The sequence below is a fragment of the Pristiophorus japonicus genome, chromosome 5 (assembly GCF_044704955.1).
Source record: "Pristiophorus japonicus isolate sPriJap1 chromosome 5, sPriJap1.hap1, whole genome shotgun sequence".
Lineage (NCBI taxonomy): Eukaryota > Metazoa > Chordata > Chondrichthyes > Pristiophoridae > Pristiophorus > Pristiophorus japonicus.
In genome coordinates this window covers 114,192,121-114,214,251 of record NC_091981.1, presented here as the reverse complement: position 1 = coordinate 114,214,251, position 22,131 = coordinate 114,192,121, and the positions used below count along the sequence as shown (strand labels likewise).

Here is a 22,131-nt window from a genome sequence, read left to right as displayed (position 1 = left end):
AATATTTATACAGGTAGTACAATTTGGTTTTAACAGCTGGAGTTGAAGCAGCAGCAAAAAGTTATGACTGTCTGACACTCCACTTCCTCTTTATACTGGGAATTGAAGTAGGTGCAGCGTCACCCAACTAGGGAAAGCTTTCACATCCACTTCCATTTATCGGAGAGAGTTTAACTCAACCAAACTGTCACAATAATAGAATGGTTACAGCATGAAAGGCAGCCATTCGGCCCGTTGAGCCCACGCCGCTTCTCTTCAAAAGCACCTTAAGCTAGTCCCACTCCCTCGCTCCGTCCTTTCCCCGTAGCCCTGCAAATTTCTTTCAGTTACTTATCCAACTCCCTTTTTAAAGATAAGATTTAGTCTGCCTTCACCCCCTTTCAGGCAGTACATTCCAGATTTTAACCACTCACTGTGTAAAAAATTGTTCTTTATGTCGCCTTTGGTTCTTTTGCCAATCACCTTAAATCTGTGAGCTCTGGCTCTCAACCCTTCTGCCAATGGGAACAGTTTCTCTCTATCTACTCAGTCCAGACCCCTCATGATTTTGAGCACCTCTATCAAATCTTCTCTGCTCTAGGGAGAACAACCCCAGCTTCTCCAGTCTATCCACGCAACTGAAGTCCCTCACTCCTGGAATCATTCTCTTAAATCTTTTCTGCACCCTCTCGAAGGCCTTCACATCCTTCCTAAAGTACAGTGCCAGAATTGGACATAATACTCCAGATGAGGCCAAACCAGTGTTTTATACAGGTTCATCATAATTTCCACACTTTTGTACTCTATACCTCTATTAATGAAGCCCAGGATCCCATCTTTTCTAATTGATTTCTCAAACTGCCCTACCACCTTCAACGATTTGTGCACATATACCTCAGATTGGAGGAACCCAGTCAAATTTATTCGGAGGTACCCAGTCAAATTTAAATAGGTAGATTCAAAATAAAAGTATATTTTGGCTTCAATGAGGCTTGCATTGCCTGCAGTTTTCTCCAGCAATGGATTCTGTTCCTTCAGCCTCGTCCCCTGGTGTGCACAATCTCGGATGGCCTGCATTGACATTTGTGCCTCTTTAGGCGAAGACATCTTCCATATCCAGCATTCATTCAACCATGGAATTATTTTATTAATAGGGATAGATGAATCATTGGGAACTGCTTTATCACGTGCGCACAATACTACTTACATGCAGACAATGCCTCAAAGACAGGGTGCAGCTTAGTTTGAGTAATTCCAGTCACTCAAATACATCTTCACCCAGTTGCTTTCATGTGCATCACAAAAGGTGGTCTACCAACTAATTAGCACAAGATCTTTTCTATCCTTATAACGCACTTCTGCCTTGGCCCTTGTAGCACGCAAGATCACTTCCGTATCTTGAACGTTTTAAAAACTTCATTCCAGAAGCTTATGACCCTAAAAGTCCTTCAACTTTGAAGCCAATATGTGCTGATCTCTAATCACTGCCAATTTTTCTTTGCATCTATATTTGGATATTTCTTCAATGATGTGTACGCGGGTGTTTTTTTTAAACTCTCCTTCAGGGAAACCAAAAATACTTTGACCTTAACTGTCAAAGCAACTTAATTCAGTAAAAATTCCATCCTGTCCACTGCTTTGGTGGTTTGGTAATTCTCGCCAATGTATGGTCAGCTCTCTTTGTAGTCCACTGAGTTTCATCTTTCAGTTCCTGCCTTCTTTTTATACATCTTAGTTGAAGATTCTAAACTATTTATTTAGTCACGTTCCCATATATCTAGGACGGTTTAAATTGTCTTCACACATAATTTTCAATAAGCATCTTTTTTGTACAGAATTTTCATTTATTCAGCCTAACCCTGGAATTTTAATTGGTGCACATACCAACAGACCCAGACTGCTAACTTACAGACTCCATACTACTAAATAAAAAGCAGAGTATTCCAGTGCAGACTCAACCTGGTCCCAAAATGTACTTCATCACGACAACTTGTGTTTATATAGCATCTTTAACGTAGTACAATGTCACAAAATGCTTCACAGGTGCGTCATCAAACAAACAGACACAGAGCAACGCAAGGAGATTAGGGCAGGTGACTAAAAGCTTGGTCAAAGAGGTAGGTTTTGCGGAGAGCGCGCGCGGGCGGGCGGCGCGGACCGGAGAGCGCGCGCGGGCGGGCGGCGCGGACCGGAGAGCGCGCGCGGGCGGGCGGCGCGGACCGGAGAGCGCGCGCGGGCGGGCGGCGCGGACCGGAGAGCGCGCGCGGGCGGGCGGCGCGGACCGGAGAGCGCGCGCGGGCGGGCGGCGCGGACCGGAGAGCGCGCGCGGGCGGGCGGCGCGGACCGGAGAGCGCGCGCGGGCGGGCGGCGCGGACCGGAGAGCGCGCGCGGGCGGGCGGCGCGGACCGGAGAGCGCGCGCGGGCGGGCGGCGCGGACCGGAGAGCGCGCGCGGGCGGGCGGCGCGGACCGGAGAGCGCGCGCGGGCGGGCGGCGCGGACCGGAGAGCGCGCGCGGGCGGGCGGCGCGGACCGGAGAGCGCGCGCGGGCGGGCGGCGCGGACCGGAGAGCGCGCGCGGGCGGGCGGCGCGGACCGGAGAGCGCGCGCGGGCGGGCGGCGCGGACCGGAGAGCGCGCGCGGGCGGGCGGCGCGGACCGGAGAGCGCGCGCGGGCGGGCGGCGCGGACCGGAGAGCGCGCGCGGGCGGGCGGCGCGGACCGGAGAGCGCGCGCGGGCGGGCGGCGCGGACCGGAGAGCGCGCGCGGGCGGGCGGCGCGGACCGGAGAGCGCGCGCGGGCGGGCGGCGCGGACCGGAGAGCGCGCGCGGGCGGGCGGCGCGGACCGGAGAGCGCGCGCGGGCGGGCGGCGCGGACCGGAGAGCGCGCGCGGGCGGGCGGCGCGGACCGGAGAGCGCGCGCGGGCGGGCGGCGCGGACCGGAGAGCGCGCGCGGGCGGGCGGCGCGGACCGGAGAGCGCGCGCGGGCGGGCGGCGCGGACCGGAGAGCGCGCGCGGGCGGGCGGCGCGGACCGGAGAGCGCGCGCGGGCGGGCGGCGCGGACCGGAGAGCGCGCGCGGGCGGGCGGCGCGGACCGGAGAGCGCGCGCGGGCGGGCGGCGCGGACCGGAGAGCGCGCGCGGGCGGGCGGCGCGGACCGGAGAGCGCGCGCGGGCGGGCGGCGCGGACCGGAGAGCGCGCGCGGGCGGGCGGCGCGGACCGGAGAGCGCGCGCGGGCGGGCGGCGCGGACCGGAGAGCGCGCGCGGGCGGGCGGCGCGGACCGGAGAGCGCGCGCGGGCGGGCGGCGCGGACCGGAGAGCGCGCGCGGGCGGGCGGCGCGGACCGGAGAGCGCGCGCGGGCGGGCGGGTGACAGAGACGTGGCTCCATGATGATCAGGGCTGGGAACTCAACATCCAAGGGTATTCAACATTCAGGAAGGATAGAATAAAAGGAAAAGGAGGTGGGGTAGCATTGCGTGTTAAGGAGGAGATTAATGCAACAGTTAGGAAGGACATTGGCTAGGATGATGTGCAATCGGTATGGGTTGAGCTGCAGAACACCAAAAGGCAAAAAACGTTAGTGGGAGTTGTGTACAGACCTCCAAACAGTAGTAGTGATGTTGGGGAGAGCAACAAACAGGAAATTAGGGGTGCATGCAATAAAAGTGCAGCAGTTATCATGGGTGACTTTAATATGGATGTAGATTGGGCTAACCAAACTGGAAGCAATATGGTGGAGGAGAATTTCCTGGAGTGCATAAGGGATGGTTTTCTAGACCAATATGTCGAGGAAGCAATTCGGAGGGAGGCCATCTTAGACTGGGTGTTGTGTAATGAGAGGGGATTAATTAGCAATCTCGTTGTGCGAGGCCCCTTGGGGAAGAGTGACCATAATATGGTGGAATTCTACATTAGGATGGAGAATGAAACAGTTAATTCAGAGACCATGGTCCAGAACTTAAAGGCGGCTAACTTTGAAGGTATGAGGCGTGAATTAGCTAGGATAGATTGGCGAATGATACTGAAGGGGTTGACTGTGGATGGGCAATGGCAGACATTTAGAGACCGCATGGATGAACTACAACAATTGTACATCCCTGTCTGGTGTAAAAATAAAAAAAGGGAAGGTGGTTCAACTGTGGCTATCAAGCGAAATCAGGGACAGTATTAAAGCCAATAAAGTGGCACACAAATTGGCCAGAAATAGCAGCGAACCTGGGGACTAGGAGAAATTTAGAACTCAGCAGAGGAGGACAAAGGGCTTGATTAGGGCAGGGAAAATGGAGTACGAGAAGAAGCTTGCAGGGAACATTAAGACGGATTGCAAAAGTTTCTATAGATATGTAAAGAGAAAAAGGTTAGTAAACGTAGGTCCCTTGCAGTCAGAATCAGGGGAAGTCATAACGGGGAACAAAGAAATGGCAGACCAATGAATTGAACAAGTACTTTGGTTCGGCATTCACTAAGGAGGACACAAACAACCTTCCGGATATAAAAGGGGTCAGAGGGTCTTGTAAGGAGGAACGGAGGGAAATCCTTATTAGTCGGGAAATTGTGTTGGGGAAATTGATGGGATTGAAGGCCGATAAATCCCCAAGGCCTGATGGTATGCATCCCAGAGTACTTAAGGAGGTGGCCTTGGAAATAGTGGATGCATTGACAGTCATTTTCCAACATTCCATTGACTCTGGATCAGTTCCTATGGAGTGGAGGGTAGCCAATGTAACCCCACTTTTTAAAAAAAGGAGGGAGAGAAAACAGGGAATTATGGACCGGTCAGCCTGACATCGGTAGTGGGTAAAATGATGGAATCAATTATTAAGGATGTCATAGCAGCGCATTTGGAAAATGGTGACATGATAGGTCCAAGTCAGCATGGATTTGTGAAAGGGAAATCATGCTTGACAAATCTTCTGGAATTTTTTGAGGATGTTTCCAGTGGAGTGGACAAGGGAGAACCAGTTGATGTGGTGTATTTGGACTTTCAGAAAGCTTTCGACAAGGTCCCACACAATAGATTAATGTGCAAAGTTAAAGCACATGGGATTGGGGTTAGTGTGCTGATGCGGATTGAGAACTGGTTGGCAGACAGGAAGCAAAGAGTAGGAGTAAAAGGGTACTTTTCAGAATGGCAGGCAGTGACTAGTGGGGTACCGCAAGGTTCTGTGCTGGGGCCCCAGCTGTTTACATTGTACATTAATGATTTAGAGGAGGGGATTAAATGTGGTATCTCCAAGTTTGCGGATGACACCAAGTTGGGTGGCAGTGTGAGCTGCGAGGAGGATGCTATGAGGCTGCAGAGTGACTTGGACAGGTTAGGCGAGTGGGAAAATGCATGGCAGATGAAGTATAATGTGTATAAATGTGAGGATATACACTTTGGTGGTAAAAACAGAGAGACAGACTTTTATCTGAATGATGACAGATTAGGAAAAGGGGAGGTGCATCGAGACCTGGGTGTCATGGTACATCAGTCATTGAAGGTTGGCATGCAGGTACAGCAGGCAGTTAAGAAAGCAAATGGCATGTTGTCCTTCATAGCAAGGGGATTTGAGTACAGGGGCAGGGAGGTGTTACTACAGTTGTACAGGGCCTTGGTGAGGCCACACCTGGAGTATTGTGTACAGTTTTGGTCTCCTAACTTGAGGAAGGACATTCTTGCTACTGAGGGAGTGCAGCAAAGATTCACCAGACTGATTCCCGGGATGGCAGGACTGACCTATCAAGAAAGATTGGATCAACTTGGCTTGTATTCACTGGAGTTCAGAAGAATGAGAGGGGATCTCATAGAAACGTTTAAAATTCTGACGGGTTTAGACAGGTTAGATGTAGGAAGAATGTTCTTAATGTTGGGGAAGTCCAGAACCAGGGTTCACAGTCCAAGGATAAGGGGTAAGCCATTTAGGACAGAGATGAGGAGAACTTCTTCACCCAGAGAGTGGTGAACCTGTGGAATTCTCTACTACAGAAAGTTGTTGAGGTCAATTCACTAAATATATTCAAAAAGGAGTTAGATGTAGTCCTTACTGCTCAGGGGATCAAGGGGTATGGCAAGAATGCAGGAATGGGGTACGGTAGTTGCATGTTCAGCCATGAATTCATTGAATGGCGTTGCAGGCTCGAAGGGCCGAATGGCCTACTCCTGCACCTATTTTCTATGTTTCTATGACACGGGCGAGAGCGCGTGGGCAGGTGACACACAAAAAAAGCATAGTTGAATTGGCAGTTTCTTCCTCACCCTTCCCTCTTTGGCCCAGCTTGATTCTACACCTGTGAACATTCATGGGTTCAGACTTTCGGCCAACCATTCCGTTCTAGCCTCGGCAGTAATCTTTACTTCTACCCTTAAAATTCAAGTCTTAGGGACAGCTTCACCTTATTTATGTAACTCAGTATGGAATGGTGTGTCTGGCAGAAAATAGCACATTTTAATATTTTCTTACAAAAGCAAGCTTCCTTTAAAATTCATGAATATCTACATCTAAGATTGAATTATACAGATGCAATCAGTTGCTTTTTCATGAAGATTTTCAAATTTAAATTTAAATTAAAATTGGTCCAGACATCATTACAGCATACCAGACAATAGAACTCAGACAATTAATTTTCTATGTTCAACTCTGATTTTTCAACCAACACTTCAGTTCAAATTGACATTTTTGAAAAATCCCATCTCTATGACTGATCTGTCTAAACCTTTTGGCCCCAAGTTTCCACCTGATTTGCACCTGATTTTTTAGGAGCAACTGGTGGAGAACGGACTATCTTAGAAATCGCAATTCTCCACATTTTTTTTTCTGCAGTTCTAGTCAGTTAGAACAGTTTCACTTTGGAACAGAATTTTTTTCTTCAAAAGGCCACTGATGCCTGATTTCAAAGTTTCCACAGTGAAAACGTACTCCAAACTAACTTAGAATGGAGCAAGTGAAGATTTTTGTAGAACTGAAAAAACCTTGTCTACACATTAAAAAAAATCAGGCGCAGGTTACAAATTAGGCGTCCAGAACGAGGTGGGCGGGGGGGGGGGGGGGGGGGGAGGAAAGGGAAGGGAAGTCATTAAATTATACAATAAATCCTTATTTATACTTATACAAACATTATACAAATAAATCCAACCTGAATAAAAATTTATAAGCAAAGAAAAGATTAAATAAACCATCTTCCTCCCTGTGTGAAAGTGCTTCAGCCAGGGAGAATGCTGCAGGAAGCCTCATAAGTTGAGGCAGCCGTTCCAGACGGCGGGCGGGGGGGAGGGAGGGAGTGCGGGCCCGACTTACCGACCGCAGCAGGGGGGGGGGGGAGGAAGCCGTTCCAGACGGCGGGCGGGGGGGGAGGGAGGGAGTGAGAAGGCTGCAGGAAGCCTCACAAGTTGAGCAGCCATGCCCGACAGCAGGGGGGGAAAAGAGAGAAAGAGGCCGTCGGGAAACGGCTGCCTCAACTTTGAGGCTTCCTGCAGCCTTCTCACTGCTGCAAGAAGCCTCAGTGCTGATCATGGAAGGGCAATGTGCTTTTATTAAAAAATGTTCAAAAATTAAACAGCTGCAAAGAACTACAAAAATGGCCAAGTGCCAATGTTTCCTTCACACTGCGCGTGCGCGAACGCTTCAACACGCACGCGCAGGGTTGCCGGCAGGAAAAAAAACTAATTTAAATGGTACCCGCCCCCTCCCACTTACAAAATCGGCACGAGTGGTAGGCTCCGCCACCCTGGGCGCCGCACCAAGCTGCCATGGAGCTGCAGGGCGCTCCAGAATCGCGCGGTTTTTTTCCGGCGCCGTTTGTAGCGTGTGGAAACTTGGGGCCATAAAGTGGTTACAAATGTACGATAATGATTTCATGAAAGTTCCCACAGAAATTCACAAAGAATTTCCACACAATCAGGGTAGTTTACTATTTAATTTGAAAACTTAAATAACTATTATTCCAACAACACTTCATATAGTTTGAGAAGACAAAATTGTTCTTAAAAAGTAAATTCAGCTATGCAGGGAAGGATATCACATCATCGGCATATATAACCAAAGTTAAGTATACAAATGATTTGACAACTAAGGTTACAGCAACATTATAGCACATTATACCAATGTCAGTGAAAACATTTAGAGAAAATGTCTGCCAACTTAGTTAGTCTCACCTCTTTTCAGGAACTATGATTTATTTTAAAAGTTATTCGTACAGATTTTCATACAAAATACTACCTATTTGAAGTTATTTTAATTTTATATATTCTGCAATATTTATGGCAGGCAAAATCTTAAATAACCTTTCAATTGTGTGTCAATTATATTAGTAGAATTTAAAAAAAAAAATTTTAAGTCCATTTATAATTTTTAATAAGCTTGAACAACTACTAACTACCATGTACTAAAATTTGACCTACTGAAATAGGCTAGGTTTCTGCAAAAAGATACATCAACAGTTGTCAAAAGAAAGGACTGGCAGATTACAAATTAAATTTTCTCATAGTATGGATATTATAAAATTTTATAAAGCATTTAGTATATGAAAATAATACAGTACTTGGTTCTTTGGCACCCGCAAGAAATAATGCGTGGACTGCATCTTCTTAAGATTTCTTCACAGTGGCCAAGTGAATGCTGTCTTGATCAGAAATAGATGCAAGCAACCGTGCGAACTGCTCTCCCAACCAGTACATAAAGGTTATGATGAAGGACAAGGGTTTATATTGCACAACTAAATCTGAAATACCAGTCACATTTTTTTCTGTCAAACTTAATACAACTTCACAGAATACACCGTGATAAATGTATCAGAGCTTTGTGAATGGTGCCTGTATGAATTGCCAAATTCTGATAAAAACCATGCGATATGATACAAAGTAGGCCTAATAAATATCTATCAATTAAAATTATCTGCTTCATTATATTACGTCCACAACAATACATCATAAAATCCTTCAGAAGCACAAATGAAAATGGATGCCAAGCTAAAAAGAGATATTGGGCTCAATTTTGGCCCGCCCCTTTTTTCGGCGCACTTGCTAGAGATGCGCCGCTTTTCTCCGTTCATAAGTGCGCTGGGGAAAAAAAAAAAAGAAAAAAAAAAATCGCTCCCCACTTTGGTCGCTGTCCAGCCTCTCCTCAGCATGGCCAGTCGAGTCGGGGCGGAGCCATCGTCCTGCGCTGAAAACAGTGCTGGGACGTCTGCACATGTGCATTGGAGTTGGGTTGCGATGTCCACGCATGCGCAGTAGCGCCGAAATTTGGCAATCGGCCATTTTTAAAAGGAATCGTTGCTGCTTGAGTTTTGCTGTCCGGTGAGTTTGCTTCCTGCAGCCTGTGTGCGGCCGATGTCGGCAGTTCCCGCCCCTATCCCTGGCCAAGTGGTCTCCCAGTCGTCCGGATCCGATCCCTAGCAGAGTGGTCTCCCGGTCGGCACACACCTATCCCAGGCCGAGTGGCCTCCCGCACCGGCAGGCCCGCTGCCTTCCTGGGCTAGGTTTTCAGATGAAGGTAGGACTTAGTTCTATTTTTTATTTGTTCTTGAATGCTTATTACTTTTTGTGCTTTGAAAGTCTTGGTGCTTTAAGTGCAGGTCCTCTCCACTTCCCTTCCTGCCCCTATTCCAGGCTGAATGGCCTCCGATATACCTACCTGCGCTGATTTCTTAACTCTCCGCAAAGGTTTTCTGAAGTGGCCACATACACTGGCCTAAGTAGATTTGGAGTAACTATTAGCTGGCCAACGTGGCCTAAATGGCCAAAACTGGCGTAGGTGGCCGATTATGCCCCCTTCTGAGAAAAACTAAACTAAAAAAACGTAACTAACTCACTTACACTGGCGCTAATTGAATGTGCAAAATAGGGATTTTTAAGATACACCAGAAAAATAAAGTTACTATATAAAAAAAGAGCAACTCCTGGCCAAAATTGAGCACATTAGGAGGAATGAGCAAAGCCATGGTCAGAGGTGAACTTTAAGTACATTGCATTTATATAAAGATTTGCATTTATATAGCACCTTGCATGACCTCAAAACATCTCAAAATGCTTTACAGGCAATTAAGTACTTTTGAGGTGCAGTCAATGTTATATACATAAACTTGTATGTACACTGTACAGCCTCCAGAGGGCTCATCCCCTGGAGTCCCAAGGGATCCCATAATCCCTTGGGAGCACAGGTATTTAAGGAGGCCTCACAGGTTGCAGAGGCACTCTGGAGACCTGCAATAAAAGACTACAGTCACACTTTACTTTTGAGCTCAGTGTTCAGTCTGACTTCTTCTCCATACATAACAAATGGTGACGAGATACAGATAGCGATCCCAAAGATGCAGGGAACAGTGGGCATCCTGGAGAAATTCTCAGAGGGAGATGATTGGGAAACTTTTGTGGAGCGACTCGACCAATACTTCGTAGCCAACGAGCTAGATGGGGGAAGAGAGCGCTGCCAAACGAAGAGCGATCCTCCTCACCCTCTGTGGGGCACCAATGTATGGCTTCATGAAGAATCTGCTCACTCCAGCAAAACTCACGGAGAAATAATACGACAATTTGTGCACACTGGTCAGAGAGCATTTGAACCCGAAGGAAAGCGTTCTGATGGCGAGGTACCGGTTCTACACCTACAAAAAGGTCTGAAGGCCAGGAAGTGGCGAGTTATGTCGCCGAGCTAAGACGCCTTGCAGAACATTGCGAATTTGAAGAATATTTGGAGCACATGCTCAGAGAGCTTTTCGTACTTGGCATTGGCCATGAAACCATACCGCAAACTTTTGACTGTAGAGACCCCAACCTTGAGTAAGGCCATAGCGATAGCCCAGGCGTTCATTGCCACCAGTGACAATATGAAGCAAATCTCTCAGCACACAAGTGCTGCTACAAGTACTGTGAACAAAGTGATATTGTTTTCCAATCGTAACGTACAGGGCAGGTCACACATACCCTGCAGCTCCACGTCTGCAGATGTCTCAGAGTCCACCATCAAGGGTGATGAATGCAAGGCCATTAACACATTGTTGGCGCTGCGGGGGTGATCATCGTTTCCATTCATGCCGATTCAAAGGGTACGTTTGCAAGGGCTGTGGAACAATGGGACACCTCCGAGTGTGCAGGCGAGCTTTTGCAGAACCTGGAGGTTCTTAGTTGACTCAACCACGTAGGGCTCAGGTTAAAACGCTCGAAGTGCGTTTTCCTGGCTCCTGAAGTGGAGTTCTTGGGAAGGAGGATTGCGGCAGACGGCATTATGCCCTCCAACGCGAAGACGGAGGCAATCGGGAACGCACCGAGGCCACAGAATGTGACGGAGCTGCGGTCATTTCTAGGACTCCTGAACTACTTTGGTAACTTCTTACCAGGTCTCAGCACACTGTTAGAACCACTGCATGTCTTACTGTGTAAAGGGGACGAATGGGTTTGGGGCCAAAGCAAAGAAAATGCCTTTGTAACAGTGAGAAAATTGTTCTGCTCAAACAAATTACTTGCGTTGTATGATCCATGTAAGCGTCTGGTACTAGCATGTGATGCATCGTCATATGGCACGGGTGTGTATTGCAACAAGCTAATGATTTCGGGAAACTACAACCGGTTGCTTATGCATCCAGGAGTCTGTCTCAGGCTGAGCACGCCTACAGCATGATTGCGAAAGAAGCATTTGCATGTGTCTATGGGGTAAAGAAAATACATCAATACCTGTTTGGGCTAAAATTCGAATTGGAAACTGACCAAAAGCCACTGATATCCCTGTTTTCCGAGAGTAAAGGGATAAATACCAACGCATTGGCCCGCATCCAGAGATGGGCACTCACGTTGTCCGCATACAACTACGCCATCCGCCACAGGCCAGGCACAGAAAACCACGCCAATGCTCTCAGTAGGCTGCCATTGCCCAACACACGGGTGGAAATGGCGCAGCCCGCAGATTTAGCCATGGTTATGGAAGCATTTGAGAGTGAGCAATCACCAGTCACTGCCCGGCAGATCAAAACCTGTATTTACTCTGTACAGCCACCAGAGGGCTCATCCCCTGGAGTCCCAAGGGATCCCATAATCCCTTGGGAGCACATGTATTTTAGGAAGCCTCACAGGCTGGAGAGACACTCTGGAGACCTGCAATAAAAGACGATGGTCACACTTTACTTTGAGCTCACAGTGTTCAGTCTGACTCTCTCCATACATAACAAATATAGTGCCTCATCACATCTTTAGAATGCCTCAAAATACGTAAGAATCAACAGATTACTCTTGAAGTGTGGTGAGAGTTGTAAACTTGGCAACCGATTTTCTCACAGCAAGGTAGCACTGGTTAAGGTAGACATGTTGGGTCAGGATGATGGAAATCCTGCTCTTCAAATAGTGCCAATGGGAACTTTTATATCCACTTGAGCGGGCAAAAGCGGCCTCAATTTAATGTCTCCTCCAATAGATAGCACCTCTGACAATGTGCACTCTGTTGCATAGAAATAGCCTGTATTATATGGTGAAATCCAGTGGAACTTGAACCCGCAATCTTCCAACTCAGACAATAGTGCTACAGCCATTAGACACGAAGGTGAACACTACGGTCTAAATGCTGAATACTTTGGGGTAAAACAGAATACATTTCTGGGGCTTAAATACAGACTAAACTGGGAGCTTGGAATTAAATGCTGAATATGCTTGAGGTGGTGAATGTATTGGGGGTAAACATTAAATAAACTGATCTGAAATTAAACAATGAGGAAACAGATTTAAATGCAGAGTATGTGGTTGTCCTACAAGGAGAGATCGAGTAGATTGGGCCTATACTCGAGTTTAGAAGAATGAGAGGTGATCTCATTGAAACACAAGATTCTGAGGAGGATTGACAGGGTAGATGCCGAGAGGTTGTTTCCCCTGGCTGGAGAGTCTCGAACTAGGGGACAGTCTCAGGATAAGGGGTCGGCCTTTTGAGACTGAGGAGCAGTAATTTCTTCACTCAGAGGGTTGTGATTCTTCGGAATTCTCTACCCCAAAGGGCTGTGGATGCTGAGTAATTGAGTATATTCAAGGCTGAGATAGTTAGATTTTTGAACTCATGGTGAATCAAGGGATATGAAGATCAGGCAGGAAGGTGGAGTTGAGGTCAAAGATCAGCCATGATCTTATTGAATAGAGAAGCAGGCTCGAGGGGCCATATGGCCTATTCCTGTTCCTAATTCTTATGTTCTTGTATCTTAAAAGGAGAAAAGAGGGAAGTGGAGAGGCAGAGATTTATGGAAGGAATTCCACAGCATGGGGTATAGGCGGTTCAAGGCATGGTCACCAATGGTGAGACAAGGGGAGTGGGTGAATGCACAAGAGGCTGAATTTCAGAGGAATTGTTTAGGAGTGAGAAGGGGTTTATAACGGGAGAAGTTTACAGAGAAAGAGAAAATCCATGGAGGGATTGAGACAAAAGGTTGAGAATTTTAAGTTTATGGGGTTGAGCGACCAATAGCCAACATAAGTCAACAAGGATGGGTGTAATTGTCAAGCAGGACTTGAAGGATAGAATACACATCAGAATTTTGGATCTGTTGAAGCTTATGGACAACGAGGCGCCAGCCAGGAGAACAATGGAATATTCGCGTCAGGAGCTGAAAAAGACATGGATGAAGGTTTTAGCAGCAGATGGACTGAAGCAGGCAATGTTATGGAGGTACAGGTAGGGAGGGGTATGGAGTCAATGGTGAGGGTACAGAGTTTGTGGCAGGTCTGCCAATGCTTAGCTCGAGGAAACTACAACTCATCCAAGGTGATGTTTCGCAAGCAGATTGACAGCAGAGAGACAGTGGATTGTTCGAGATAGGTGGTGAATGGGTAGATCTAGCAGTTTACATGTGGAAGCTGATCCCATCTCTGAAGATGTTGTTAACAATGACAGCATGTCAGAGAAAGGCAAGGGCCGAGGATGGATAAATTAGTATTTGAGCAAGTCATCTTTATCAGACATTCATGCACAGTATAAATATGTTGTAAAAGTGCCTTAGCCTATACCAGGAAATAATGCTTTCATTACTTATGAATAGGTCCCTGCAGGAATCTTAACTGGATACATGTGTAATGTTTTGTAATGCACTGAGAGACGCACATTAGTTACTTTCTGCTGAAGCAGAAATGGAGTAATTTTGTTGTGGTTCTTAAGGGAGCTTGGTGCCAAGAAGGAACCCAGCCTCATACTGGCTGGACATAAGAACATAAGAAATAGGAACAGGAGTAGGCCATAGCCTACTCCCGTTACACATGTATCCAATTAAGATTCCTGCAGGGACCTATTCATAAGTAATGAAAGCATTAATTCCTGGTATAGGCTAAGGCACTTTTGCAACATATTTATACTGTGCATGAATGTCTGATAAAGATGACTCGCTCAAATACTAATTTATCCATCCTTGGCCCTTGCCTTTCTCTGACATGCTGTCATTTGTTAACAACATCTTCAGAGATGGGATCAGCTTCCACATGTAAACTGCTAGATCTACCCATTCACCACCTATCTTGAACAATCCACTGTCTCTCTGCTGTCAATCTGCTTGCGAAACATCACCTTGGATGAGTTGTAGTTTCCTCGAGCTAAACATTGGCAGACCTGCCACAAACTCTGTACCCTCACCATTGACTCCATACCCCTCCCTACCTGTACCTCCATAACATTGCCTGCTTCAGTCCATCTGCTGCTAAAACCTTCATCCATGTCTTTTTCAGCTCCTGACGCGAATATTCCATTGTTCTCCTGGCTGGCGCCTCGTTGTCCATAAGCTTCAACAGATCCAAAATTCTGATGTGTATTCTATCCTTCAAGTCCTGCTTGACAATTACACCCATCCTTGTTGACTTATGTTGGCTATTGGTCGCTCAACCCCATAAACTTAAAATTCTCAACCTTTTGTCTCAATCCCTCCATGGATTTTCTCTTTCTCTGTAAACCAGTAGCCTGCTCCGCAATTCAATAAGATCATGGCTGATCTGATCATGGACTCAGCTCCACTTCCCCGCTCGCTCCCCATAACCCCTTATCGTTTAAGAAACTGTCTATTTGTCTTAAATTTATTCAATGTCCCAGCTTTCACAACTCTCGGAGGCAGCAAATTCCATAGATGCACAACCCTCAAAGAAGAAATTCCTCCTCACCTCTGTTTTAAATGGGTGGCCCCTTATTCTAAGATCATGCCCTCTAGTTCTAGTCTCTCCCATCAGTGGAAACATCCTCTCTGCATCCACCATCAAGCCTCCTCATAATCTTATACGTTTCGATAAGATCACACCTCATTCTTCTGAATTCCAATGAGTAGAGGCCCAACCTACTCAACCTTTCCTCATAAGTCAGCACCCTCAACCCCAGAATCAACCTAGTGAACCTTCTCTGAACTGCCTCCAAAGGAATATATCCTTTCGTAAATATGGAAACCAAAACTGCATGCAGTATTCCAGGTGTGGCCTCACCAATACCTTATATATATATATATATATATAGCAAGACTTCCCTGCTTTTATACTCCATCTCCTTTGCAATAAAGGCCAATATACCATTGGCCTTCCTGATCACTTGCTGTACCTGCATACTATCCTTTTGTGTTTCATACAAAAGTACCCCCAGGTCCCGCTGTACTGCGGCACTTTGCAATCTTTCTCCATTTAAATAATAACCTGCTCTTTGATTTTTTTCTGCCAAAGTGCATGACCTCACACTTTCCAACATTAAACTCCATCTGCCAAATTTTTGCCCACTCACTTAGCCTGTCTATGTCCTTTTGAAAATTGTGTGTGCCCTCCTCACACATTGCTTTTCCTCCCATCTTTGTATTGTCAGCAAACTTGGCTGCGTTACACTCAGTCCCTTCTTCCAAGTTGTTAATACAGATTGTAAATAATTGGGGTCCCAGCACTGATCGCTGCGGCACCCTACTGGTTACTGATTGCCAACCCGAGAATGAACCATTTATCCCGACTCTCTGTTCACTGTTAGTTAGCCAATCCTCTATCCATGCTAACATATTACCCCCAACCCTGTGAACTTTTATCTTGTGCGGTAACCTTTTGTGTGGCACCTTGTCAAATGCCTTCTGGAAGTCCAAATACACCACATCCACTGGTTCCCCTTTATCCACCCTGTTTGTTACATCCTCAAAGAACTCCACAAAATTTGTCAAACATGACTTCCCCTTCATAAATCCATGCTGACTCTGCCTGACTGAATTTTGCTCTTCCAAATGTCCTGCTACTGCTTCTTTAATAATGGACTCCAACATTTTCCCAACCACAGATGTTAGGCTAACTGGTCTATAGTTTCCCGCTTTTTGTCTGCCTCCTTTTTTTTTTAAAATAGGGGTGTTACATTTGCAGTTTTCCAATCTGCTGGGACATCCCCAGAATCCAGGAAATTTTGGTAAATTACAACCAATGCATCCACAATCCCTGCTGCTACTTCTCTTAAGACCTAAGGATGCAAGCCATCAGGTCCAGGGGATTTATCTGTCTTTAGTCCCATTATCTTACTGAGTACCACTTCCTTAGTGATTGTGATTGTGTTAACTTTCTCCCCCGCCAGCCTCCCCCACCCCCGCTATAGCCCCTCGGCTATCCACTGTTGGAATATTGTTAGTGTCCTCTATCGTAAAGACTGATAAAAAATATTTGTTCAGAGTTTCTGCCATCTCCATGTTCCCCATTACTAATTCTCCGGTCTCATCCTCGAAGAGACCAACATTTACTTTAGCCACTCTTTTCCTTTTTATACATCTATAAAAACTCTTGCTATCTGTTTTTATATTTTGTGCTAGTTTACTTTCAGTCTATCTTTCCTTTCTTAATCATTTTTTTAAGTCGTTCTTTGCTGGCTTTTAAAAGCTTCCCAGTCTTCTGTCCTCTCACTAGTTTTGGCCACTTTGTATGCCCTTGTTTTTAATTGGATACCGTCCTTTATTTCTTTAGTTAGCCACGGATGGCTATCTATTCTCTTACACCCTTTCCTCCTCACTGGAATATATTTTTCTTGAGTTGTGAAATATCTCCTTAAATGTACACCACTGTTCATCAACCGTCCTACACTTTAATCTATTTTCCCAGTCCACTTTACCCAACTCAGCCTTCATACCTTCATAGTCTCCTTTATTTAAGCTTAGTACGCTGGTTAGAGAGCCAACTTTCGCACCCTCCATCTGAATTTGAAATTCAATCATGCTATGATCACTCATTGAGGGAATCCTTTACTAGGAGATTGTTTATTAATCCTGTCTCATTACACAGGACCAGATCTAAGATCGTCTGCCCCCGGTTGGTTCCGTTACATACTGCTCAAGTATCCCGTCCCTATGAACTCTTCCTCCAGGCTACCCTGACTAATTTGATTTGTCCAATCAATATGGAAGTTAAAATCACCCAAGATTATTGCGGGTCATCGAGAAGGCGAAGCAGCAGCATGGGGAGGCCAACAAAAGGCCCAACAGTCGTCGGGAGCCAGCAGGAGTTCGTGGAGGTAGGCCTACAAAAGGCCCAACAGTCGTCGGGAGCCAGCAGGAGTTCGTGGAGGTAGGCCTACAAAAGGCCCAACAGTCGTCGGGAGTCAGCGGGACATCGAGGCGGCGGAGCGGCAGCATGGGGAGGCCTACCGGTCGGTGCAGGTAGAGAAAGCAAAAAAAGAAATTCGAAGGGTGACATCACAGCCAAGGAGGCAAGTGATTGGTGAGTAGTTCTTCTTTTTCTTTATCAGTAGGTAACCTTTAGCATTGTTGTTGTGTTGCCAAATTAAGTTAATCTAAGGGTTAAGTCATGGCAGGAGAGCTCGGACACGTGTCATGCTCCTCCTGTGCTATGTGGGAAGTCAGGGACGCTTCCAGTGTCCCTGACAGCTACATGTGCAGGAAGTGTATCCGACTGCAGCACCTGAGACTGCATTGCGGCACTGGAGCTGCGGGTGGATTTACTCTGGAGCATCCGCGATGCTGAGGATGTCGTGAATAGCATGTTTAGTGAGTTGGCCACACCGCAGGTAAAGTGTACACATCCAGACAGGGGATGGGTGACCAACAGGAAGAGCAGTGAAAGGAAGGTAGTGCAGGGGTTCCCTGCGGTCATCCCCCTGCAAAATAGATACACCGCTTTGGGTACTGTTGAGGGGGATGACTCATCAGGGGAGAGCAGCAGCAGCCAAGTTCATGGCACCGTGGGTGGCTCTGCTGCACAGGAGGGCAGGAAAAAGAGTGGGAGAGCTATAGTGGTAGGGGATTCTATTGTAAGGGGAATAGATCGACGTTTCTGCGGTCGCAATCGAGACTCCAGGTTGGTATGTTGCCTCCCTGGTGCAAGGGTCAAGGTTGTCTCGGAGCGGCTGCAGGACATTTTGAAGGAGGAGGGTGAACAGCCAGTTGCCGTGGTACATATAGGTACCAATGATAAAGGTTTAAAAAAAAGGATGAGGTCCTACAAGACAAATTTAGGGAGCTAGGAGCGAAATTAAAAAATAGAACATCAAAAGTAGTAATCTCAGGATTGTTACCAGTGCAACGTGCTCGTCAGAGTAGGAATCGCAGGATAGCTCAGATGAATACGTCGTTTGAGGAGTGTGCAGAAGAGAGGGATTCAAATTCCTGAGACATTGGAACCGGTTCTGGAGGAAGATGGGATCAGTACAAACCGGATGGTCTGCACCTGAGCAGGACCGGAATCAATGTCCTAGGGGGAATGTTTGCTAGTGCTGTTGGGGCAGGGTTTGCTAGTGCTGTTGGGGCAGGGTTAAACTAATATGGCAGGGGGGTGGGAATCTATGCAGGGAGACAGAGGGAAGTAGAATGGGGGCAGAAGCAAAAGATAGAAAGAAGAAAAGTAAAAGTGGAGGGCAGAGAAACCCAAGACAAAAAGCAAAAAGGGTTACATTACAGCAAAATTCTAAAGGGGCAAAGTGTGTTAAAAAGACAAGCCTGAAGGCTCTGTGCCTCAATACGAGGAGTATTTGTAATAAGGTGGACGAATTAACTGTCCAGATAGTTGTTAACGGATATGATGTAATTGGCACCACGGAGACATGGCTCCAAGGTGACCAAGGCTGGGAACTCAACATCCAGAGGTATTCAACATTCAGGAAGGATAGACAGAAAGGAAAAGGAGGTGGGGTGGCGTTGCTGGTTAAAGAGGAAATTAACACAATAGCAAGGAAGGACATTAGCCTGGATGATGTGGAATCGGTATGAGTGGAGCTACGGAATACCAAAGGGCAGAAAATGTTAGTGGGAGTTGTGTACAGACCATCAAACAGTAGTAGTGAGGTTGGGGACAGCATCAAACAAGAAATTAGGGATGCGTGCAATAAACATACAGCAGTTATCATGGGTGACTTTAATTTACATATTGATTGGGCTAACCAAACTGGTTGCAATGCGGTGAAGGAGAATTTTCTCGAGTGTATTTCGGATGGTTTTCTAGACCAATATGTCGAGGAACCAGCTAGAGGGCTGGCCATCCTCGACTGGGTGATGTGTAATGAGAAAGGATTAATTAGCAATCTTGTTGTGCGAGGCCCCTTGGGGAAGTGTGACCATAATATGGTAGGATTCTTTATTAAGATGGAGAGTGACACAATTAATTCAGAGACTAGGGTCCTGAACTTAATGAAAGGTAACTTTGATGGTATGAGACGTGAATTGGCTAGAATAGACTGGCGAGTGATACTTAAAGGGTTGATGATGGATAGGCAATGGCAAACATTTAAAGATCACATGGATGAACTTCAACAATTGTACATCCCTGTCTGGAGTAAAAATAAAGCGAGGAAGGTGGCTCAACCGTGGCTAACAAGGGAAATTAGGGATAGTGTTAAATCCAAGGAAGAGGCATATAAATTGGCAAAGGGTTTAATTAGGAGGAGGAAAATAGAGTATGAGAGGAAGCTTGCTGGGAACATAAAAACTGACTGCAAAAGCTTCTATAGATATGTGAAGAGAAAAAAATTAGTGAAGACAAACATAGGTCCCTTGCAGTCAGATTCAGATGAATTTATAATGGGGAGCAAAGAAATGACAGACCAGTTAAACAAATACTTTGGTTCTGTCTTCACGAAGGAAGACACAAATAATCTTCAGGAAATACTAGGGGACCGAGGGTTGAGTGAGAAGGAGGAACTGAAGGAAATCCTTATTGGTGGGAAATTGTGTTAGGCCGATAAATCCCCAGGGCCTAATAGTCTGCATCCCAGAGTACTTACGGAAGTGGCCCTAGAAATAGTGGATGCATTGGTGATCATTTTCCAACAGTCTATCGGCTCTGGATCAATTCCTATGGACTGGAGGGTAGCTAATGTAACCCCACTTTTTAAGAAAGGAGGGAGAGAGAAAACGGGTAATTATAGACCGGTTAGCCCGATATCAGTATTGGGGAAAATGTTGGAATCAATTATTAAAGATGAAATAACAGTGCATTTGGAAAGCAGTGACAGGATCGGTCCAAGTCAACATGGATTTATGAAAGGGAAATCATGCTTGACAAATCTTCTGGAATTGTTTGAGGATGTAACTAGTAGAGTGGACAAGGAAGATGCAGTGGATGTGGTGTATTTGGACTTTCAAAAGGCTTTTGACAATGTCCCACACAAGAGATTGGTGTGCAAAATTATAACACATGATATCGGGGGTAATGTACTGACGTGGATAGAGAACTGGTTGGCAGACAGGAAGCAGAAAGTCGGGATAAACAAGTCCTTTTCAGAATGGCAGGAAGTGAATAGTGGCAGGGCTCAGTGCTGGGACCCCAGCTATTTACAATATACATTAATGATTTAGATGAAGGAATTGAGTGTAATATCTACAAGTTTGCAGATGACACTAAGCTGGGTGGCGGTGTGAGCTGTGAGGAGGACTCTAAGAGGCTGCAGGGTGACTTGGACAGGTTAGGTGAGTGGGCAAACGCATGGCAGATGCAGTATAATGTGGATAAATGTGAGGTTATCCACTTTGGTGGCAAAAACACAAAGGCAGATTATCTGAATGGCGGAAGATTAGGAAAAGGGGAGGTGCAACGAGACCTGGGTATCATGGTTCATCAGTCGTTGAAAGTTGGCATGCAGGTACAGCAGGCGGCAAATGGTATGTTGGCCTTCATAGGGGATTTGAGTATAGGAGCAGGGAAATCTTATTGCAGCTGTACAGGACCTTAGTGAGGCCTCACCTGGAATATTGTGTTCACTTTTGGTCTCCGAATCTGAGGAAGGACGTTCTTGCTATTGAGGGAGTGCAGCGAAGGTTCACCAGACTGATTCCCAGGATGGTAGGACTGACATATGAGGAGAGACTGGATCGACTGGGCCTGTATTCACTGGAGTTTAGAAGGATGAGAGGGGATCTCAGAAACATATAAAATTCTGATGGGACTGGACAGGTTAGATGAAGGAAGAATGTTCCCGATGTTGGGGAAGTCCAGAACCAGGGGACATGGTCTAAGGATAAGGGGTAAGCCATTTAGGACGGAGATGAGGAGAAACTTCTTCACTCAGAAAATTGTTAACCTGTGGAATTCCCTACCGCAGAGAGTTGTTGATGCCAGTTCATTGGATATATTAAAGAGGGAGTTAGATATGGCCCTTACGGCTAAGGGGATCAAGGGGTATGGAGAGAAAGTAGGAATGGGGTACTGAGGGAATGATCAGCCATGATCTTATTGAATGGTGGTGCAGGCTCAAAGGGCCAAATGACCTACTCCTGCACTTATTTTCTATGTCTCTACATTTCTATGTTCCCTTTTTACAAGCCCCCGCTATTTTCTGGTTTATGCTCCGACCAACAGAGTTGCTACTGTTAGGGGGCCTATAGACTATGCCTACCAGTGACTTTTCCCCCTTATCTCCACCCAAACTGTTTCAACACCCTTATCATTTGAGCCAATATCGGTTTTTTACTATTGCAGTGATTCTATCCTTTATCAATAGAGCTACCCCACCTCCTTTTCCTTTCAGATTGTCAAGTATCCCTGAATATTTAATTCCCAGTCCTGGTCACCTTGCAACCACGTCTCTAATGGCTATTAAATCATACCCATTTGTCTCAATTTGTGCCATCAACTCATCTATTTTGTTACAAATGTTACGTGCATTTAGACAAAGTGCCTTTAAATTTGTTTTTTTTTTTAAAACCCTTGTTTCCTGCTCGTTTCCTCTCTCCTTCAAACTCACTTTCTTGATTTTTGCTTTCTAATTCCAGCTTTACTCCCTTCCCTACT

General features: G+C 46.4%; 1 protein-coding gene across 9 annotated transcripts in view; it reads right to left on the bottom strand.

The window, feature by feature from the left end:
- Window positions 1-22,131, bottom strand: part of LOC139264424 (sodium bicarbonate cotransporter 3-like) — a 250,666-nt gene that overhangs the window by 188,902 nt on the left and 39,633 nt on the right. The window contains exon 1 of one of the 9 annotated variants that reach the window (XM_070880863.1): window positions 8,493-8,609. The exons of the other annotated variants lie outside the window; for them this stretch is intronic. Coding sequence (XP_070736964.1) covers window positions 8,493-8,534 — 42 coding nt within the window. The 5' untranslated portion in view covers window positions 8,535-8,609. Of the gene's footprint in view, window positions 1-8,492; window positions 8,610-22,131 lie in introns of those variants that run through there. 9 annotated transcript variants of the gene reach the window in all.